Raw genomic sequence first — 23,461 nt, 5'->3', positions numbered from 1 at the left:
ACTACACTTCACAAAGACTAGGAATTAAAGTACGACTGTTTATTCTTAGAAAAAAACAATTTATTATTAGTGAGGAAAGAATGACGTAAATTTTTCTTTCCTCACCTTATACTAATAATACAAGGCTCAATGGGCGCATCAGCCCAGAAGGTAGGAGGGCCAAGAAAGCTGGTAATGGGGAACTGGAGGTCGAGAAGGATAGAGTATTGACATGTCGTTGGGTTGACAGCAAATGTCACAAAACAATATGTGTATTAATTGTTTAATGGAGAAACTAATTTGTTCCTGTAAACCTTCACCTACAGTACAATTTTAAAAAAAGAGAATTACTAATAATTGCACGTTACTAGGAATCACTAACAACTAAACTTCATTTTGATATTCCTCAGAAAAAATATCAATTTTATTTTATCCTATAAGGTATTTTGACTCAGTTATAACAATGACAATTTTCAGTTTATTCTCCAATTCCTTTATAAAATATCAAATGAAAATTTTGTTACCTCGGTCTATCGCCAGGACTGTGATATTATATAAGTCATTTTTAAAAGCCACTGCCTCCCTGTCCAGGGTTTTGGAAGTCACAATTGACCCTGAAATTTCATCAATATTGATCCACTCTTTAGGATCATGCAATTTTTTATATCTGTTAGTAAAAAAGAAAATGTATTAAAATATCTAACATCTCAATTATTACTAATATATTAGTATGTGGTCATAAATTTACTTGTACCTTAAACCTTCGCTACTTTTAGTTTCTGGGTCATATGCCTTATAGCCATTGATCTTTGACCCGACTTTGGAGTTTTCTTTAATCCGTACGTATTGGGCCGGAGGGTGGCATTCAGGCCCTTCATCCTGATCCTTCACATGAACTGTAACCACAGCTCTGTTCATGGTTGCTGATCTGATTGCAATATCTCTAGTGAGCGGAGCTTCATTGGTAACTCCAATTTCCAGGATCACTTGACGGTTTTCTTCATAATTCAGTGGCTTTAAAATAAAATATATCAGCATCAGGGTAAAATGCATTTGGGATTTCAAAGAGCAATTGAACTTCTGTCAATAAGAACAGTGCTATATAAATTCTATGCTCACAATTTGCCCGTTAAAAAAAAAATCCATTGCCATCAAATCGATTCCAACTCATAGCAGCCGTATAGGACAGTGTAGAACTGCCCATAGAATTTCTATAGTGTGTAACCTTTATGGAAGCAGACTGCAACGTCTTTCTTCTGCAGAGCGGCTGGTGGGTTCGAACTGGCATCCTTTCAGTTAGCACCCGAGTGCTTAACCACTACACCACCAGGACTCCTTTAAATTTGACGATACTGACTTTTATCCCTTGCTAAAAAGAAAGATGATTCTGTGCTAAGACTTTGGAAAAGTGATTCAACGGTTCCTGAGGTGGTTTTATAGACTTGCAGAGAAGAGATTCCTGGTACATTGTTATGGTTCATCCTTGCCAAGGAAAATTCCCCTGAACCTGGAAATAGCGCGAAAAGATGATTGTGTGCTCTTACGGCTCTCCTAGAATATTGTCTAACAAGCCTTCCTAACAGTCATCTCACTCATGAAGGGAATGCAACTTTATTCGACACACTATTTACCACTGATTAGAGCCCAGGCATTTAATAGCTCTTTGAAGTTAGATGCTGACTTTGCAAAACTGAAAAGGTAAAACTATTTTATTTTTGGTCTCACAGAAAAGACACCCTAAATGTACATTTTAATTGTTCTGTAAGACATCTAATTGAGAAATCTTATTTTAGCATTCTCTTCCTTTTATCAAAATCCATCCCAGTTCTCATTGTTTCTTTGGTGCCCGCTTTGTCTTTTTTGAGAATTTGAGAATTATACTTTGACATTGTCATAGCTTATCCCGTGAAATTCTCACAGTAAAGCCAAGGAGAAGTTAGACAAATATGTTGTGCTTAATGATGTTGTTGTTGATTGCCGTCAAGATGGCTTTGACTAATGGCGGCCTCATATGTTACAGAGTAGAACTGCTGGGTAGGGTTTTCTTGGCTGTAATCTTAATGGAAGCTGATTGCCAGGGCTTTTCTTCTGTGGTACCACTGGGTGGGTCTGATCCACCAAGCTTTTGGTTAGTAGTTGAGCGCAAACCATTTGCACCACATAGGGACCTTTGTGCTTAATGACACCCATTGCCATCAAGTCGATTTTGACTGATAGCGACCCTATAATCATCATCAAATATGTAGTGTTGTCCTAAGTAGAAAGAATAAACTCATTGACTCTTCACTCCTTTCTGAGGTAGGTACAATTTAATTCCTGGGATCACTCAAATTTTGCCTCTGTAGCAAGACAAAACCATATTGATACAATAACAATGATAGTGAAGTTTCTCCAAATGGGTCTTGAGTAATGGCCTTAAATAAGAGGAACCTCAGAAAAGGATCAGGCTTCTGACCAAAGAGCAGGTAGGATTTTGACCAAAGAATCTGAGCATGGGTCTCTGGCTTAGGCTACTGCGGCAGGCATACTCTATCCTTCCAAGGTGCCAAACTACCCCTTTGACTTATTTCCAAAAAGAAGATAAGGCATGAAGAGGAGAGGAGCAGATTTGGACCAGTAAAAGGGAAAACAATTGGTACCATTTCCTTACGTCCCTTCCTATTCTAATTTCCTATCATTATTTCCTTTCTCAATTACAAAGCTTCATTTCTTTTTAAGTAGCTTATATTTAAAAAAAAAAAATTTTTTTTTTTTTTTTTTTTATATTTAGCACTTCATTTGATCAGACCATATTATAGAAAACTGCAATAGGGAGAGCTTTCTTCTTAAGAGTCATCTGCAACAAATATATTTGACTACTCACATGTGGAAGGAACTTGACAAGTCTTACAGCGGGAATAACTACAAATAGAGATGTTTATGTATCAAAGATCCACCATATTATCATTAGCAGATAAGCCTCCTTTATTCAATGAGAGAACCCTACACCTGCCTGTGAGACCAAGTTCTTTCCTGTTCTGGACTAAGACTATAACAAGAGTCCTTACGAAACAGGGCCCCTCCTTCCTTTATAACTTGCCCTAAAATATAACATTGCAACCAAAATTACGATATATAAAACAAAGAACGAGTTCATTCAGTGCTGTCTGTTGCAATATTATTTTTCATTCTCAATGCTACTTTTTAAAGAACCAGAGACAACCAGGCACATATTCAAGAGAGGCAATGAGAAGAATGGGACATTCTAAATTATATCATGTAAGGAATTTTTTTTTTTTTTAAGGAAGAGTTAATCAAATTTGGAATATTGATCCTGGAGAAGGTAAGTTTCAAATGAACAGGAAAGCTTTTTCAAAAGAATTATACCTGTTCTGTATACCACTAAAAGGATAAACAGGTCCAAAGACATGGGTTATAAGGAGAAAAACTTAGGCATGTTAGAAGCAAGAACAACTGAGAATCAGAGTTCTCCAAATATGGAATAAACTGACAATGGAGATATGGAGATCCTTATAATTAAGAGTGTTCAAGCGTAAACTATTTAATAACTGGCAATACATTACAGAAGAAAGGCAGGATTAGATGAGAACAGTTAGACTAAATAGATTTTAAGTTCTCTTCCAACATATAGTGTCTGTGATCTGAAACTATTTAGTTGATTAAACTATTAAACCAAAACTAAACCCATTGCCGTTGAGTTGATTCCAACTCATAGCAACCCTATAGGACAGAATAGATCTGCTCCATAGCATTTTCAAGGAGCAGCTTGTGGATTCGAACTGCCAACCTTTTGATTAGTAGCCGAACACTTACCCACTGTGCCATTAAACTATTAGTTCATTAAAACTTGTTAATTTGCTAGGTTTTCAATTATTCATTGTTACCATACCTTTATAACACAGAGAACACCTTCATTAGTTTTTTGGTCTGTACTGATTTTGAAATGTCCTTTTTCATTGCCCTTTAAAATGGTAAAATTGGCTCTCCAATTCTCAGTGTTAATTAAATCCTTATCTTCTATCGGTAATCGTAAGATTTCCACATTGAATGTATTTTCCTCTACTGATGCCTCATACTGAAAGAGAAAGAATGAATTAAAAACTTACTTTATAAAAAGAACTTTTACAAAGAAAGTAAAATTTTTTTCCCATCTAAACATATCTGTTCTTACAGATTTTTGCATAGATTACTTTAAAACTCTAAATCACAAATACTATGGTTAAGAGTTGTTTTTAATATGAAAGAACTTCATTATAAATGAAGATTCTAATGTCTCTGGCCTTTAATGAGAAGGAGAGAAGATTCTAATATGAATAAAAGAGATTTATATGCCTGCTATTTAATTTTATTCATAAAATATAGTTCACAGTGTGATAACTATTTTATCAAATTAGATTAAATAACAAATGACAATAAACAAAGTAGGAATAGATTTTGATAATCCGTACTCACAGCATTTTGTCTGAAAGTAGGCACATGGTCATTTGAATCTTTTACTGTTATCAGACAAGTTGATGTGGCCATCAATCCAAAAAACTGACCATCCATGTCTTGTACTTTGATTAACAATGTGTACTTGTGTGCAGTCTGAAAGCAAAGAAAATATTTCATTAATCATCAAAACTTGTGTTTAGATTTAGATTTATCTTCTTGGTTATATACTCTTCTATTTATGTGTATCCATGCTTTACTCCAATTTTCACATTTACATGTAGTCTAAGAAATTGCCATACAGGATAAAGCTGAAAAGGTATGCAGAGGTTAAATTGCAAAGAACCATACTAAGAACATAGGCTTAATGCTTTAAGTGACAGGTAATAGTGAAGGTTTTAAGGGAGTCACAGGGGAGCACAAAATAAGAACATCTGAGTTTTAGAAAGAATATTAAAGAATGGTCGAGCATAAATTGTAGCCAGCTGAGCTGGAGTCAAAAGAGTCATTTACGGGCTCCTAGCCTCGGCAGCAACAGGTTTAATTTTTTTTTTTTTTAAATAATAGTGTACTGCTAAAGCAGTAGCAATGAAGACAGAGTAAAGGAGTGTTGGAGAAGTTACTTGAGATTCAGAATGATATAAAACACCAGAACCAAACTCGTTGCCATCGAGTCGATTCCAACTCATAGTGACCCTATAGGAGAGGAGGGCTGCCCCACAGGGTTTCCAAGGAGGGCCTGGTGGATTCGAACTGCCAATCTTTTGGTTAGCAGCCAAACTCTTAACCACTGACTGCACCATCAGGGCTCCTAGAATGAAGCATGACTTAATAATTATATATGCAAGTTAAGAGAGAAAGAGGGGGTTGGGAATGATGTTCAGGAGTCCTACTTAGGTAGGCAGACAGAGGTATCACAAATACAGGAAATGCAGAGAGACAGGTTCTCTGAGAAAGTGAATCCTAGGTGAGTTTGGCAAAGAGGGGTGAAAATAATGAGTTGTTCTTTGCAAATATTGAATTTTATGTGCCTCTGGAAAATCTAAGGAGAGAGTTGCAGAAGGCATATGGATATATGGCCCCATACATAAGGGTGGGAAACCCTGGTAGCGCAGTGGTTAATTGCTATAGCTGCTAATCAGAAGGTCAGTAGTTCAAACCCACCAGGTGCTCCTTGGAAACTCTATGGGGCAGTTCTACTCTGTCCTCTAGGGTCACTATGAGTCGGAATCAACTCGACGACAATGGGTTTGCTTTTGGTACATAAGGGACAGGTCACGTCCAGAAACCCTGTGGTGGGAGTCATCAGTATGTGGATGATGACTGAAATTGTATCAGGAATCAGATTATCCAGAAAAGGTTACAGGACGAGAAGAGCTGAAAATATAATTCCAAGGAACAAGTAGCATTTCAGACACAGGGGAAACAAGATTAAGCAAAGGACACTAAAAAAAGGAAGATCAGAGAAGCAGAAGAACTAGAAATTCAAGAGAAGAAAGGATTTTTTGATAAATACCAACAACAGACATGGACTTAAAAGGTAGCTGCTGGATTTGACAATGAGGAAATCTCTAAGGACTTCAGCACATAGAGTTTAATGATGTGGTGACAGTGAAGTCATTGGTTTGTAATACAAACACCTTCAATCACTGCTTTCTCTTTAATCTTTTTTATTAGCTGCCCCTTTCATTCGTTTATTCTTCTTCATTTTCTGTTTCCCTATATCTCGTCCATCCCAGCCTGAAATTCTACCACAGCTTCCAAAACTCTAATACCTTGTTTCTTCTTTCCCTCAATTCACTGTTTTCCTCCCTCCTTCTTTTCTTTACTTCCTGTGTTGTTTCCCACAGAACACCCCATGGTAGTTTCTCAAAAAAATCCCATTCGATTTTTTTTTTTTTCATCAGGCACGCAGATCTGGGATTGACTGCAAATCTGTATTTTGCGAATTGTTCAGCCTTAACTTATTTGGTATTTCTAAGTTCCTCTCATTTTTTCTTAGTCTGTGTACAATGAGGGAAGAGCTTTGTTTTCACTTGAATGCCATTTCATCTTTGCCTACTCCACAGATGTACAAACACATTCATATTGTCCCATTTGAACGTACTTATTTCACCATCATGTGCTTTATCACATGAAACACCCCCACCCCAAAAAATAGAAAGAACAATAACTAAAACCTCTGTGCTACTTTTTTACTCCTTTTTATAGGTTCCCACCATCCCTCTCTTCCTCTATAGATCAAATTCCAATGATTTTTCTTTATAATATCTCCCCTAGACATAGCAATACTTCTATTTGTGTTGTTCTACTTGTAGGGGGAACCACTGAAGTGTAAGGAACAGAATTAAGCTATTTTGTACATATGAAGTTGATTCATCTACCTCAGTCAATAACGCATGACTGAGTTAAACACAGGCTGACAAAATGCACAGAAACAACAAGAAAAGACAATTAAGAGCAATAATTTGACCTTGGGCAGGTCAGTCGATGTTTTTCTCCACTGTACATTGGATATAACACCTATCTAATCAAACAATGAAATTATAAATATCTATTGTGCACGAAGTATTTGAACAAAGAGTGCTGTACACATGGCAATATAGTATTAAACTATCATACAAATAGTGCTACAGGTTTTTAATAATTCATAGACTTTATCTTTCCTGATAAATAATTCTTTCCTGATAAAAAGTCACATATCTATCTTCCCTGAATAGGGATCACAGTATGATCCATACTCTCGGAACAAGCTAAATTAATTGCTCCACATGAGAATTGAAGCCATTACTGAACTGGAACCAATTAGTCACACACAAGAAATAAAATAATATTCAATAATAATAACTTTCATATGAAAAATCTTATCTGCTCTCTTACCCTTTCTAAACACCAACTGATCTGTATTTCTATTCTTTAATGGCTCTTCTGATGAAAATTAATAAAAAAGAGATATTACATAAAAACAAGTAAAATGCCAAGTATTCTTATTGTCTTACGCTTAAAACAAAATTAGAAACTTATCTACAAGATAGCAAATGACAATAAATTGGCAGGGGGTTTTTGTTGACCCCCCAGTAAAATGATGTTCCAGGCAGTGTGAAAGCTACCTCTCTGTCCAGAGGGTGGGAGGCTAAGGTGATGACACCTTTTCTGGGATGCATGGAGAAGAGCCCAGGTGACCTTGGTGTCTGCTCCAAAATGCTGTACTTCAGGAGCGTGTGCATCGTGTCCGGCTCATCTCTGTCCGTGGCACATACCACTCCCACGGTCGTACCTGCGTATTAGGAAAAGAGTCTGCAGTTTCCAAAATTTCAAAATGTGTTTAGAAGTTTTCCCTGTACCCACACTTTTCAATTTTCAAAATAATGAGGAAAATCTAATTTAAAATGTATTCCCTCCCAGAGACATTACATATTTAGACAGCACTGATGAAGAAGACTTCAAGTTTATACTGCAAAATACTTTGATACTGGGAATTAATGTACACTTTGATTTTGCTCACAGTGTAAAATGTTTGATAGTAAATTACTAAAACAAACAAACAAAAAACATTTAAATGGCAACCAAGGACAATTTCAATACCTTTTTCCAGAGACTGCAATAACATACCTACCTGGAGGGAGTAACCACGTCTCTTCTGAAGTAATTCAGATTTTTTTTTTTAATTGGAGTTTTGATTAATAGCTAAACCAAGTAAGATTTTGGTGTATAATTGTATAGATGGTCAAGTCGATGTTTCGTATCACCAGTCTCTCCTTTCTGTGATCTTTTTGCTCACCCTTGACCTGTCTCATTCCCTTTCACCAGGCTAGTACTCTGTACCCCACTGTCCATCCCCCCTGAGTCATCGAGAAATGGATTTCTTAGTAATTATTTACCATTCATGGTGAATTCATTTCAATTCGACAGTTTCTTCAGTCAGAACTACTAATATTTGCTACTACATGGAATATAAAAATATTACCCTGATAAAAGATTTCAGGTACTGAAGAGTACTCAAACAAGAGTGTTGGCATATTACAGGAGCTGTAACCAATGTTATAGAACAATTTGTATAAGAATTGTTGAATGGAAATCTAATTTGCTGTGTAAACTGTCACCAAAAACACAAAATATTCAAAGGAGGGAAAAAAAAACCCGAAACATTACTGCCAAGAAAACTCTATGGAGCAGTTCTACTGTGTAACACATGAGGTCACCATGAGTTGGAATAAACTCCTCAGCATCTAACAACAATAACAGAGGTGATCATGAGGTCAGAGATCATGTGGGAGTGTGAGCTGGGATTGCTACCCAGGTAGATGAAACAAACCTCCCCACTCCCGTCCAAACTACTCTCTCAGAAATGCTGCCCATCTTTCTAGCACCTCCACTATGAAATCATTCATTCAGTTGTTCATATTATAACAATAATAGCTACCATGGTGCATTCTCTCTTTATCTTTACTATAACCTTATGACTTATGACTTAGGTAGGTACTATTTATTATTTCCACTTGGCAAATGAGGAAAATGAGACTTAGAGAAATTAGAGAATTTACCCAAGGTCACATGATTATTGAGAGGTTTAATGCAAATTAAAATGATATGCTCTCTACCACACACTATAAGGAGCCCTGGAGGTGCAAACTGTTAATGCTTGGCTGCTAATCAAAGGTTGAAGGTTCAAACCTACCCAGTGGTTTGCAGGAGAAAGACCTGGGATCTGGCCCAATAAAGATCATCAAACCAAAAAAAACCCATTGCTGTCAAGTCGATTCCAACTAGTAGCGACCCTATAGGATAGAGTAGAACTGCCCCATAGAGCTTCCGAGGAGATCCTAGTGGATTTGAACTGCCAATCTTTTGGTTAGCAGCCATAGCACTTAATCACTACGCCACCAGGGTTTCCACCATCCCATAAAGATTACAGCAAATGCAAATCAAAACTACAATGAGATACTACTTCACATCTTCTAGGATGACTATTTTAAAAAAGGAAAATAACAAGCGTTGGCAACGACGTAGAGAAATTGTAACTCTCGTGCATTCCTGGTGAGAATGTAAAATGGTGCAGCCATATCCATGAGTCATGTTCTCCCTTAAAAAAATCAATGTCTCCCAAATGATCAACGTTTACCCAAAAGCAAAGATGAGAAGGCAAGGAGGGGCAGTGAAGCTAAATCAATGGAAACAGATCAAACCGAATGGACATAATGAGAATGCTGACACATTGTGAAAATGGTAACTAATGTCATGGAACGATCTGTATAAAAATTGTTAAATGGGAACCTAATTAGCTGTGTATACGTTCACCTAAAACACAATAAAATATTAAAAAGGAAAAAGAGTACATACAGGTGGTATACTTATAGTACAAGGATGGTGTCCCAACGCCCGTTAAAATTCCATACATATATCCACTTTGCCTGCACCACTGTATGTGAGGCTGCCCAAGAGACAATACACACACACACACATTCACTGAAATATCGTATTTGAAGGAAATAGGAGAGTAAAATTCTTAATGTAAGGAAATAGTTCTAAATAACTTTGTTTTAAAGTTAAAAAATTAATTTCACCCTACAGTAGGTCCAATTGCATATTTATAACCATAGACAAAGTATCTACAGCAGACCAACGTGAAGTAATAATACTAACTCTATAAGAAAATAAATGGTATTTATTGTAAGGCATAACGTTTTCCTTCTGCAATTTTATTGACAGTCGAGAAGATATAAACACTACTTCTCTGGATCTAGAACTGCTTTACGCACCACAGAAAACAATCTTTCTAAAATACTGGCTTGAAAATTCCTTTCCATGAATACTATGCTTATATTAACGGAACACTCTTTGCCCAAACCCCCTGCACATGTGGTAAGGAAAATCAGGGAACACGTGTTAGTTCAGAGCAGTATGGCCTTACTGGCTTGACCTCACCAATATGATGTGTTTAAAAGACCTTGGGTTAATCTAGACATCAAAGTATTTTGCCTATAATTCTTCTCTGTTACAGCTGAAGAGAACAGAATCCTCAACAAAGAACCTGAAACTAACCATTCCTCTTTGAAAGGAGAAAAATATAACACAATTATAAAATCGTGAGGCTGAAAATAATATAGGTCATTGAATGTAATTAACTCATTTTATGGGTATGGGAACTCAAAGAGACTTACATGAGTTCCCACGGTGAATTAAAACAGACTCAGGATCAAACACTAGGTTTTCCAAAACCCAAACAGTTTTTATCTATTTAATTGTTTCTTATGAATAATAAAAAGTTAACACCTATGAAATCAAATTTTCAAAGTAAAATATAAAAGGGAAATAGCAGATATAATGTAGTGAGGATCTAAGTAACTAGTAGAAACTTTAATAGGCAAGTAAAGCAAAGTCAGCCTTTATGATTGAGTCCAGAGTTCTTTCGACTTTATTGGGAGTGATAATTCTCCCTATTACAAGTCTCAGAGGACATCACGAATGCCACATTTAGGGGCCAAGGAAACCGAAGCACTTTTGGTTTTCCACATATGAAAGTAAGGGTTTGGGATAGAGGACGTGTAAATTTAAATGTCTTTAAGGTTATTACTAGTGTTCACTCTAAATTATATGAAGTAAGACCCCTGGTGGTGCAATGGTTAAAGCGCTCAACTTCAAAAAAATGGTCAGTGGTTTGAACCCTCCAGCCACTCCTCGGGAGAAAGATGTGGTAGTCTGCTTCCGTGAAGATTTACAGCCTCGGAAACCCTATGGGGCAGCTCTATTTTTGTCCTATAGGGTCACTATGAGTCAGAATCAACTCCACGGCAGTGGGTTTTGGTTTGGAGTGAGATGATAGCTTTAAGAGAAGAGACAGTATAAATAAAAGCTAAAAAATAAAAGTGCATATTCTCAGTGAATGTTCTTCGAATCTCTCCCAAATAAAACCTAATAAAAATATCCATACTGATTTTAGTTTTATTATTTATTCTACCCTGCATGTCCTCTTTCAGAGGTGAGAATAATAATAAACCCCACTAATGAGACAATGAAATAAACCAAATCTAGTACAAAGCTTGAATAACTATTAGCTGCCTTGATATTATAATTGATATTATACTGACAAAACCAAAGACTCCTGTAATATCTGGTAAGTTACATATTGATTGAATTTGATGAGATTAAATGCATTCTGTTAAATAGATACTCATCTGATATGGCTATGACAATAAAGAAAACAATGTCTCAAAAACCATACACAAATATTTAACATAATACATTTTATTCTCAAAACGGAGTCTTACCAAGTTTACTACTTTCTGGAATTTCAAAATTATAAATGCTTTCTGTGAACACTGGGTAGTTGTCATTTTCGTCCTCCACTCGGATGGGCAATGGTAGAGGTAAATCTGCTGAATACCCGTCTGCGGTTGATGCATAGGCAATCAACTATAAAAGAGGAAAATACGAGTTAAATAGATCATTAACGTCAGATTCTAGCAAGAGAGAATAGGATGCTTTACCTACTACCTCATTTGTAAATCTTTTCAATGATACACCATTTCAAAGACCCTTATTCAATGGGTTTTTAATTATCAAAGCATCAAAGGCAGAAATGCTGGGAGCATTCAGTGTTTCACAGAGACGGCTACACTACAAATAAAACTTGGTCAGAGTACAACAAAGTCAGGTGTGACTCTGTCCACTAGACTGAGGAACTAAATGTGAATATAGAGGTGCGCACTATAGTCATTACTCTACCAATAATCAGAGAGTTAGGGAAAACAAACTCATTGCCATGGGCAAAATCTCTAGTAAACCATACAAATAAAGTACTGATTTCCCAACTCATTACTATCAAGCCCTTTTATTGTTTTACCTCACAGATCACATTTATTTAAGAGTTTTTCTTACAAAATACCCTAAACAATTTCCGCATTGTTCATTAACAAAGGCAATGCAGTGTCAAATAGACTGTAGTTCTATTCAGGGTGTGATTACCACAGTGAGTTGAAAATGTTCTACCTAAAAGCAAAGAAATGTTATGTGGGGAACATCTGTCATATTTGCTTACCCAGCCTCTCTTCCCTCTTCTTCAAGGAACAGAATTTCCTTTTCCTATGGGAGTTACCCACCTTCTAGCACAGGGATGAGTGCCATCTAGTCAACCATCAAGTAGATTTCGACTCCAAGTGACCCCAAGTAACAGAGTAGAACTGCGTCATAGTGTTTTCTAGGCTGTAATTTTTCCAGGAGCAGATCACCAGGTCCCCCTCTCATGGAGCCACTGGGTAGGTTCCAACCACCAACCTTTTAGTTAGCAGTCGAGAGCTTAACTATTGTGTCACCAGGACCTCTCATGACCCAACAGCATTTCCCATATTAAATTGAAAATTATCTGTGTTTTTCCCCATTGACTATAAGCTGATCCATATCAGGAATTGATCCTTATTTGGATCTGTTCTTCCAATTTTGCTTCCCTATCTAGTTCTTAGGAGCCCTGGTTGAGCAGTGGTTAAGTACTGAGCTGCTAACCGAAGGCAGTATGAACGCACCGGCTGCTCTCTCTGTGGTAGTAAGATGTGGCAGTTCTGCTTCTGTAAAGATTACAGCCTTGGAAACCCTATGGGGCAGTTCTACTCTGTCCTATAGAGTCTCTATGAGTCATAATCGACTCAATGGCAACCGGTTTGGTTTGGTTTTATCTAGTTCTCAGACAGACATTGTCAGTGAATAACATAAATGGAGGGAAAAAGAAATAATAGCAACTAGAGTAGAAGAAGAAAGAGGGTCCTTCGAATCAACTGTGGATATTGTCTGGAGAGAGGAAAATATACCAGTTACCAGAGAGAACAGCTCATTAGCAAAACCGTCTTCCTGGAAATTTACTGGAATTTACATTCAAATATAATTAAACCCTTTTTCTTCATTTCAGGCTTATCTAGAGGAAGTTGGGAGGGTGGGGGGAGGGGAACAGATCAAGAGTTCCAAACTATGGAATCTCTCCTTCCTTTGATGTTAAGATGCACTGCACTCTAAGAAGAGACTGCCAAGGAGACAAGAGTAGCAGAGTATCAGAAGAAACATAGATTAATTATTTATAGTCATTTATAGCAATAAAACTCCTACATCAAAAATGTCATATTCCTCACGATCGACAGGCCGAGTACAGTACAGATTTCCAGTGTCCTTTTCTATGTAAAACAAATTTAAAGGTTCTTTGTCAACTCCACGCCCACTTATTGAGTAGAAGATGGTATAGTTCTGTGCTGCATCGGACTGAACCTAAAGGAAAAAAAACATAAGCCATAAAATTAAAACTAAATTCAATGAAAATTTGCTATTTAAAAAATATATAGGTGACGTGTTTATTTTTTATTTTAAAGACATGATTTTCAGTAAATTGTCACATTCGTCACTTCGCCAACACACAAATGGCAAAATTCAATAAATTGTCAAAACTGTCACTTCACCAACACACAAAAGAGCAGTAATAGGTATTTGGCAAAAGATATTTAAAAACTTCTCTAATGTAAAGAAAATGTTCAGCATAAATAGTAATCAAAAGCAAACCTAATTTAAAGCAATAATGCATAATTTCCCATTTATTGATTTGACCAAGGTGAAAAAGAATAATACCCATTGTTGGCAAGGGCAAAGCAAAAAGGGAAATCTCATATACAAGTGAAGGGAATGCCAACTGGAATGTACCTTACGGAGGGGAACTAACAGAAAATAAAAAGAATGAGCTATGAGAATAAGCAAGGGAAAACTTCCTGGCAGAAGAATCAGGAAAATACAAAGGAATCAAGCTCAAGGTGTACTCGGAGTATTCAAGAGGCAGCAAGGAGGCCATGGTGGTCGGAGCAGAGTGAGCAAGGGGGAAAGAAGCAGATGAAGAGTATTGAGGTAATAGGGGCCACATCCTGGATGGGATTGCAAGGATATTGGCTTTTCCTTGGAATCCGACGGGGAGCAACAGGAGAATTTAATCAAGAGTAACATGGTTACCCAAAGAAAGATATTTCTCAGCCTCCCTTATAATTAAGTATGGCCACATGAAAAGTTTAGGTCAATGGGATATGAACAAAAAATGCTATGTACAAGATCCAGGCTGTGCTCTAGAGGAGAAAGAGTGTGCTCTTTCTTTTGGACACAGAAATGAGTTATCTTGAACCAGCCTGAGGGATGGCTAAGCTAAAAAAATACAAGAAGTCTGGGCCCCTGCTGTTTTCTTAAATTCTCTTTCTCAAATTTCTCTTTATCTGATCAGGCTTTAACATGACAGGAATAAGCCTCTGTCTTGCTTAAGCCATTATTATTTGGGATCTCAGTAAAATGCACCTATACTAATACAGAAGTTGAAAGTTTAACTGTGAGAAGAATGGATATGGTAGATTCGGGCTCAATATCTATCTCATCTTCCTCCTACTGTGCCTTCTCATAGTGTGGATGTGAGAAAGATCAAAACAAAAACGAAACCTTTCATTTCCCAGAATCTCTCGAAGCTAGAGTTCAGGGGTTAAACATGGCCAATCAAATGCACTTGCTTGCATGAGATTTGGAGGCAAAAATGAGGTAGATTTCCCATTTCTGCCACTTCTGCAGTTTTTGTTTGGTTTTCTGACATCACATTTAGACAGACATATTTGTTTTCTTTCTTTTTTTTTCCTGCAGCAGCATTTGCAAAGATTCCAGTAGTTGTCACTAACTCAGTGTGCATTGAGAAACAGGGTGTAGATCAGTCCTTTCGCTGACACTGCCTGGAGCAGTTAAGAGCTTGTTTCGGAGCTGCGCCTGAAGGAGCAGCTTCCTGGCTGTGGTGGTTTCCTGACCACAGCAGCGGCGCTTTGACTCTAGAACTAGTGGCTTTGCCACCATGAAAAAAGCAGCATGCTTTTGGTGCTGGCTCTACGGTGTAGCTTGGTAATTCATTCCTGAAAATTCAACCTAAGGTTTATTTCTCCAGCCCTCTCAATAATTTTGTAAACTGTTTAATACACTGTAGTAAGTCCCTACCTGTTTAAACTACAGAGAAACCTGTGAGAGCCAGAATGAGGCTGCTTTGTTTTTCCAAGTCACGTAAGTTTTCTGCCTTTGAGAGGGTGCAGTTTTACCACTTTTCTGTTGCTCGTTTTAGTGGAAAATATTTGAGTTTTCCTTCTCTGACAGGGTCCACCTTATACAGGTTATGGCTTTTCCATGTTTTATTGTACTTAGAATTATACCCTTTACAACTAAAACCTAACCAAACAGACCCCAAGGCCCAAACAACTGGAAGGATGGAGCTGCCATTAACTGGGAAGGGAAGGATAATTTTAGGGAAAAAAGAATTAAGAGCTCAAAAATTCCTTCAGAGAAAGTGCAGCCCATGGGTTAAATGGAAAACTAGGTGAGTGGCATCCTAGAAGTCAAGTGAAAAAGTACTCCAGGCTGACGGAGAGATCAGCTGCGTTAAGTGTGCATATGTCAAGGAGATGAAGATGAACAATGGATAGTGGTTTACCAAGGCAAAGGTTAAGATCATCTATGATGAGTATAACTTTGATAATCAGAAATCATTTTTAATATGCCTCCTCAGTTTCAAAGTGCAATATTCATGAAGAAGATAGACAAAGGGTATAGCATTGGACAGAATAAAAAATAAGTGTGAAAGACACAAAACAGAGAGTTAAAGCTTAAACAAGTACCACACAGGTCACACCATTTGTATTAAACACCAATCACAGTAACAGAAATTTCAGGGGAAAAGGAAAGCAAAATGTTACAGACCTGCCTCAGTAACTGTTTTTGGTGGATGCGGTTAATGTTATTGTTCGCTGTTAGCCGCCCTTGATTTGGCCCCTGGGTCCTGGCGACCCCACGCACTCATTTAGATTTTTATAAAACGTAAACCTGATCAGGTGTCATGCATTCCCTGCTTAGAAACTTCTCCTTGTTTTTATGATAAAGTTAAACTTCCTAGAATAGCGTGCATACTCCACTATGGTTTCACCCCTACATGCCTCTTCTGCCTCATCTCTCTGCTCTGGCCCCATTAAAAAAAAAAAGAAAAAACCACAGTTGCCTTCTAGTCAGTTTCAACACAGCTTGTGTATCAGAGTAAAACTAGGCTCCATAAGGTTTTAATGGCTGTGATCTTTCAGAAACAGATTGCCAGGCCCTTCCTCCAGGATGCCTCTGGATGGCATCAAACCACAACCTTTCAGTTAGTAGCCCAGTGTTTAACCATTTGCACCACCCAGGGACTCCTTGTACTCATCATACCCAGGAATAAGAGGCTACCCAGATCTCTACTAAGGAGGCATTGCCCTGTGTTATGCGTTGAATTGTGTCCCCCAAAAATGTGTGTCAATTTGACTAGGCCACGATTCCCCAGTGTTGTGTGGTTGTCCACCATTTTGTGATCTGATGTAATTTTCCTACATGAAAATCCTAATCTCTGCCTGTGGTTAATGAAGCAAGGTTAGGTTATGTCAAAGAGGATTAGGGTAAGATGCAATACCGTTTCACAGGTCACAGTCCTGATCCCACATAAGTGGAGTTTCCTTGGGGTGTGGCCTGCATCACCTTTTATCTTAAAAGAGATAAAAAGAGAGAGAAGATAGCAGATAGATAGGGCCCTCACACCACCAAGAAAGAAGCGCTGGAGCGCTGGGAACGGAGCGAGTCCTGAGTCCTTTTACCCAGGATCCCTGTACTGAGAAGCTCCTAGACAAAGGAAAGATTAATGACAAGGACTTTCCCCCAGAGCTGACAGAGAAAGAAAGCCTTCCCCTGGAACTGGCACCCTAAATTCAGAATTCTAGCCTCCTAGACTGTGAGAGAATAAATTTCTGTTCATTAAAGCCATTCACTTTTGGTATTTCCTTTATAGCAGCATCAGGTAACTAACATACCCTCTCTCACCTCTGTACTTTCCTCTCCTTTCACAATTATTTACCTGCAAACTTTCCCATACTTCAGAATTCAGATCAGGTATTTCCTCCCCTAAGTCCTATCTTGTTGTTTACCCCATCTCACTTCAGGGCTTTGTGCTCCTCTGATGTGTTTCCGGATCACCCCAACCACATCTCTATTATAATACTTACCATTTGGCATTGTAATTATTTGCCTACTTCTCTCACCACCACCAGGCTAATAAACTACATGAAAGCAAAGGATCATGATTAAATTTATTTCTCTCTGCAGTGCCTAGAGCAGTGCTTTCTACAGGATATAGTAGGTGCTCAATAACTGTCTGCTAAATGAATGAATGAATCAGAAGCAATTCAGCTGCCATTGAATTGCTTCCGATTTATGGCAAACCCATGTGTTTCAGAGTAGAACTGTGCTCCATAGGGTTTTCAGAAGTAGATCACCAGGCCTTTCTTGGAGGCAACTCTGGATGGATTTGAACCACCAACCTTTTTGTTAGTAGCTAAGCGCTTAACGATTTTTGCCACCCATGACTCCAGAATGAATGAATAAAGACCATCTAATGGCTGCAAAACCACTCTTTTTTTTTTAATGGCTGCAAAACCACTCTAATATCACTAAAGCTTATTTTCTTTTTAGCCACTGTTATAATATTTCATGATCATCTTTAATCTGAACCATTTACTTTTAAATGTTCAAAGCCTGAACAAAACAGCTCTTGAAATTAAAGCACTTCCAATCAGAAGAAGTATAAAACCTACTTGCTGAAGAAACAACGGGAACGGGCCCAAGGAATTCTCCTGCATTGAGCAAGGAATCGGCGCCCATCTCCTTTTGGCACGCCTGAGGACAGTCTCTTTAGTTTGCCTTTTCCGCAGTACCTGAATTGGGAGGAATTAAAACATAAATATAAAAATAAAAGTGACACAGTCTACTCTGTTGTATAACAGTGAGCAGCCCATAAACCTAACATCTCTAAGGAGGCCCAGTCTCAGGAATCCCCTTACTGAAGCTCAAGTTCCGATGAGAAGGTCATTTTGCATTAGAAGGGCAAGAAAGAATGTACTGGAATTTTAAAGGTTTCAGAAATTAGAGAGTTTCCCTTTTTATGCCTTCCTAACACTGGCCACATTTTCAGGTTAGGAAAATCACTCTTAGTTTTTCTTGCTCTGTCCCAAATACAGAAAGAAAACACACTTACTCTGTAACGATCTATAGACACCACTTATCAGTCTTTCTGCTAAAGCCTCATAATCTCAGGCAAACCAGAGGAAACAAATACATGTTCTTCACTGTCTAAACACTCTGTCTGCACTATCCAATATGGTAGCCACTAGCTGGATGTGACTATTTAAATTTTAATTACTTATAGTCAAATAAAATATTTTTAAAAATTAAGTTCTTTGGTTGCACTAGCCACATGCCATGTAGATCACAGAACATTTCATCCTTGCAGAAAGTTATACTGGACTTTCTGCTGAGTCTAAACCTTTTATCACTTTTGTGACTACTTTCAAGTTGGCATTCCCCATGATGTGGAATCTAGAGCTGCAGTCAATAATCCTCTGATTGACAGTGAGTCAATGCCATATACACTCTTATTGCTGTATCTCCCACTATTTGCATATATTTTAACATCAGAACCATTGGAGCTCTTGAAATCAACTTCTTATTCACTGGGGACTCCTGTTCTGATCATTAATTCAATACACAGCTACCAACTCTGTGTCAGGTATTGGGCCACACTCCTGAGGCTATAAATACAAATGAGATCAATCCATGTCTTCAGGCAACTACAGTTGAATTGTTCACACTAACAAAATATTCTAAATGCCATAATATAGGGGCAACCAAACTGCCACTGGTACACGAAGTCATTAGTTAGTTAGGCAGGAGAGGTGGAAGAAGCCCTCACAGAGGAGGGATCACTTAGATTTAACAAAGCCAAGTCCAAAGCCGGTGTCTAACCCATGTTTTTTGTTTTGTTTTGTTTTTAAAGGAAAGCAGACAGGCAGGAAGAGAAGAAGGGAGGGAAAAAGAAGAAAAAAAAGATCCTGTTAATTCTTTGGTCATCTTTGCAATTTTTAATAAAAGAGTATTTAAATAAAAAGAAACCATGCCTGAAAATATCAAAATATCAATGTAGTTTGAATACCTTCCTCTGATGTTTCAGGAGCACAGTAATGTCCTTCTGGGCCTGTGTCTTTGTGTCAGAAAGCAATACGGTGAAAGGTCTTTCCTCAGCAGAGAACATGACGGCTCGGGCTGTGAAAACTGACCCATCACCCAGAACTCTGAAATCAGGGTCACTCGACTGGATGACGTCTGCAGACTTGAGGCACTCTTTCAAATTAACTGCAAGTAAAAATCTCAAGGTTGTAAGGCAGAAACACACAATAAGCCACACAATTTTCTTCAAAACCATGAAGTGCAATGACATAAGCTAACACTTTGCATTGGCCAGATATCTAACCAATCATTTTAAGTTTGTTAAAAAAAAATAAGTCCTCCAGTTAAAAAATAATAATTCTTGGTTGTATACTTCTATTAAAAAAGGTGTTTTAAACCTTTATAAGCTTCCAATAGGTTTATGAAAATGATTTCCCTATTAAAGAGATGTGTATGTCGCTATCATGACAAAGCAAAGCTTACTACATCCTCCCCCTCCATTCTCAATAAACCAACAGAAAAGTTTTCATTAACAATACAACCTGGGTCTTTTAAGATACATCTATCATTTAGCCAGAATCTTTTAAGTTATACACATGAACTCATAAAAGGAATGGAATGTGTAAGTTATGGAAAACAGTCAAATAAGGAAAGTCTGTCTCTGAAGATCCGCTGGCATTTTGCTGGACACTTTTCCCCCATAGGTCCACGTTTCTCTCTGGGGTCCCAGATTTTCAGGTAGAAATATTTAGTCAAAAAGACATGAACATGTTTAGGGACGATAGATGTTTTTCATTTTCACATTTTTGGGGGGATGTTAACTTATGATCTATTCCTGTATATAAACACTGTTGGCCCATCTCTAAATCCTCTCAGCTTCCATCCCACAGGAAAAAGAGTAGCATTTCTGTAATAAAATTAAGTGAGTCATTTAACTGGAAATGGAACACTTGGTTGAAAAAGTAAATTTGGAATCTTTGGAACAAATTACCTCTTAAAAGCAACAACAACAACAATCATGCTTTTCTCCAGTATTCACTGTATTCACGTGGAAAGCCCCCTGGGCCAGGCTTTCCAGCTGTTGGAAATTTTGAGGTTCCCTAGCTTCCCACTGTGCAACAGGGTGATTAAGTTCCGTTTGATAAGATGGCTCAACTTCTGTTCTGAAATGCAACTATAAACCAAAAACCACACAAACCTGTTGCCGTCATTTCTGACTCACAGTGGTCCTATAGGACCCACAGCAGCTGACGCAGCCCAGCTCTTAACCACTGTGATCCTTTCAGTTCCTTAGCTGTATTTCTCTAATACTTAGAATCCTAGAGTAATGAAAGTGGTATGTCTTATATGAGATACTTCATATAATTTTTAAACTATTAAAACGTAAACAAATCACTACAAAAACCCAGATTAGAACATTTGCACTAGAATCAACTACAGAATTCAATGGTGTTATAAAGAACAGATGCAAATTTTTAAAAATATCTTGACCTGCATTTGGATATAAGTAGATTCAAGCTAACTCCAAAAAGCAAAGATTGGATGCCATGTCCTCTTTCCAGCCTAGATGAATTAAATATGTTTATAAAATATTATTTTGAAATTTCTCACCTCTGCCGATCATTTTATCTGCCTCTAGTTTAGAAGGTATATTAAATATAACCTTTTTGCAGGCTTCACAAGGACAACTGAAGACCTAAAATAAGAAAGAATGTATTGAGTATAGAGTTAAAAACATATAACCACCTCAATAAATGCAGAATAGATTGACAAAATCCAAAACTCATTTATGATTTAAAAAATCTCAAAAAACTAGGAATAAGAAGAGAACTTGAACAACACGATAAAGGGCATTTATGAAAAACCTACAGCATCATACTTAATGGAGAAAGACTAAATGCTCTCCCCAAAGAAGAGGGACAAGATAACGATACCTGCTTTCGCTACTTTTATTCAACATTGTACTAAAGCTTCTAGCAAGGTGAATTAAACAAGAGAATAAGATAAAAGGCATCCAGATTGGGGAGGAAGAAGTAAAACCACTACTATTTACAGATGACATGATCTTGCATATAGAAAACCCTAAGGAATCAACTAAAAAAACTGTAACAACACATAAATGATTTCAGCAAGACTGCAAGATACAATATCAATATATATAAATTATTTCAATGTATATACACTAGCAATGAACAATCCAAAATAAAATTCAGAAAACAATTCCATTCACAATAGCATCAACAAGAACAAAATATTTGGGAATAAATTTAATGGAAGAAGTACAAAACTTGTTATACTGAAAACCATGCAACATTCTGAATGAAATTTAAAATGGCCCAAAGAAATTGAGAGGCATCCCATGTTCATGGATCAAAAGGTATAATATTTTTAAGATGGCAGTGTTCTCTAAATTGATACACAATTCAATAAATCCCTATCAAAATTCCAGCTAGCTTTTTTGCAGAAATTGACAAGCTGATTCTCATGCAAATGCAAGGGACCCAAATAATCCTAAAAAAGAACAAAGTTTCTGATTTCAAAACACATACAAAGTAATACAAAGCTACAGTTAACCAAGATAGGGTGGTGCTGGCATAAGGATAAACACACAGATAAATGGAACAAAACAAAAAGCCCTGAAACAAACTCTTACATTTATGGTTAATGGATTTTTAATAAAGGTGCCAGAAAATTCATGGGAAAGATATAGTCTTCTCAACAAATGGCGCTATAACAAATGGATATCCTCATGCAAAAGATGAATTTGGACCCTCATCTCACACCATTTAAGAAAATTAACTCAATTGGATTACAGACCTAAATGTAAGAATTAAAACTAGTCTGAAGAAAATTTAAGAGTCTTTGTGATCTTGGGTTAGGCAATGAATTCTTAGATATTACACCAAACCACAAGCAATAAAAGAAAAGACTCGATAAAAATTAAAAGCTCTTACTCTCTAAAAGGCATTATAAAGAAAGTGAAAATACAACCCGCAGAATGGGAGAAAATATTTGCAAATCGTATAACAATAAAGGACTTGTATCCAAAATATTTTTTTTATCCAAAATATACAAAGAAGTCTTACATCTTAATAATAAAAGACAAATAACACAAAATGACAGATAAAAAATTTGAATAGACATTCTCCAAAGAAGATATATAAACGACCAAGAAGATTTTAAAATACCCAACATCATTAGGTATTGTTGCTGTTAGGAGCCGTGAAGTTAGTTCTGACTCATAGCAACCCCATGTAAAACAGAATGAAACACTGCCCAGTCCGGCACCATCCTCATGGTTGTTGTTACGCTTGAGCCTGTTGTTGCTGCCTCTGTGTCAATCTATCTCGTTGAGAGTTTTCCTCTTTTTCTATGACCCTCTACTTTACAAAGAATGATGCCCTTCTCTAGGGACTGGTAGCTACTGGTAACATGTCCAAAGTATGTCAGACAAATTCTTACCATTCTCGCTTCTAAAGAGCATTCTGGTTGTGCTTCCTCCAAGACAGATTTGTTCGTTCTTTTGGCAGTCCATGGTATATTCAATATTCTTCGCCAACGCCATAATTCAAAGGCATCAATTCTTCTTTGGTCCTCCTTATTCATCGTCCAGCTTTTGCACGCATATGAGGTGACCAAAAACAACCATGGCTTGAGTCCAGTGCACCTTAGTCCTCAAAGTGACATCCTTGCTTTTTTAATACTTTAAAAAGGTCTTTTGCAGCAGATTTTCCCAGTGAAATGCATCTTTTGATATCTTTACTACTGCTTCCATGAGTGTTGATTGTGGATCCAAGTAAAAGGAAATCCTTGACAATTTCAACCTTTTCACTGTTTATTATGATGTTGTTTATTGGGCCAGTTGTGAGGATTTCTGTTTTCTTTATGTTGAGGTGTAAATCATGCTATAGTCTTTGATCTTCATCGGTAAGGGCTTCAAGTCCTCTTGACTTTCAGCAAGCAAGGTTGTGTCTTCTGCTTGTGTTTTATTGACCATGCA

At 37.3% G+C, this 23,461-nt stretch overlaps 1 protein-coding gene across 2 annotated transcripts in view; it reads right to left on the bottom strand.

Annotated features, from left to right (window-relative positions):
- DSC3 (desmocollin 3) overlaps nt 1-23,461 on the bottom strand; it is a 56,752-nt gene that overhangs the window by 25,485 nt on the left and 7,806 nt on the right. For both annotated transcript variants that reach the window (XM_010586794.3, XM_010586795.3), the window contains exons 2-11: nt 21,073-21,157; nt 19,448-19,647; nt 18,054-18,173; nt 13,504-13,659; nt 11,679-11,823; nt 7,521-7,687; nt 4,432-4,566; nt 3,869-4,054; nt 734-993; nt 504-646 (exon numbers count right to left, since the gene is read on the bottom strand). In XM_010586794.3, coding sequence (XP_010585096.2) covers nt 504-646; nt 734-993; nt 3,869-4,054; nt 4,432-4,566; nt 7,521-7,687; nt 11,679-11,823; nt 13,504-13,659; nt 18,054-18,173; nt 19,448-19,647; nt 21,073-21,157 — 1,597 coding nt within the window. The remainder of the gene's footprint in view (nt 1-503; nt 647-733; nt 994-3,868; nt 4,055-4,431; nt 4,567-7,520; nt 7,688-11,678; nt 11,824-13,503; nt 13,660-18,053; nt 18,174-19,447; nt 19,648-21,072; nt 21,158-23,461) is intronic.

This window comes from Loxodonta africana, chromosome 11, assembly GCF_030014295.1.
Source record: "Loxodonta africana isolate mLoxAfr1 chromosome 11, mLoxAfr1.hap2, whole genome shotgun sequence".
Taxonomy (NCBI): domain Eukaryota; kingdom Metazoa; phylum Chordata; class Mammalia; order Proboscidea; family Elephantidae; genus Loxodonta; species Loxodonta africana.
This window is presented reverse-complemented; position numbering and strand designations above follow the sequence as displayed.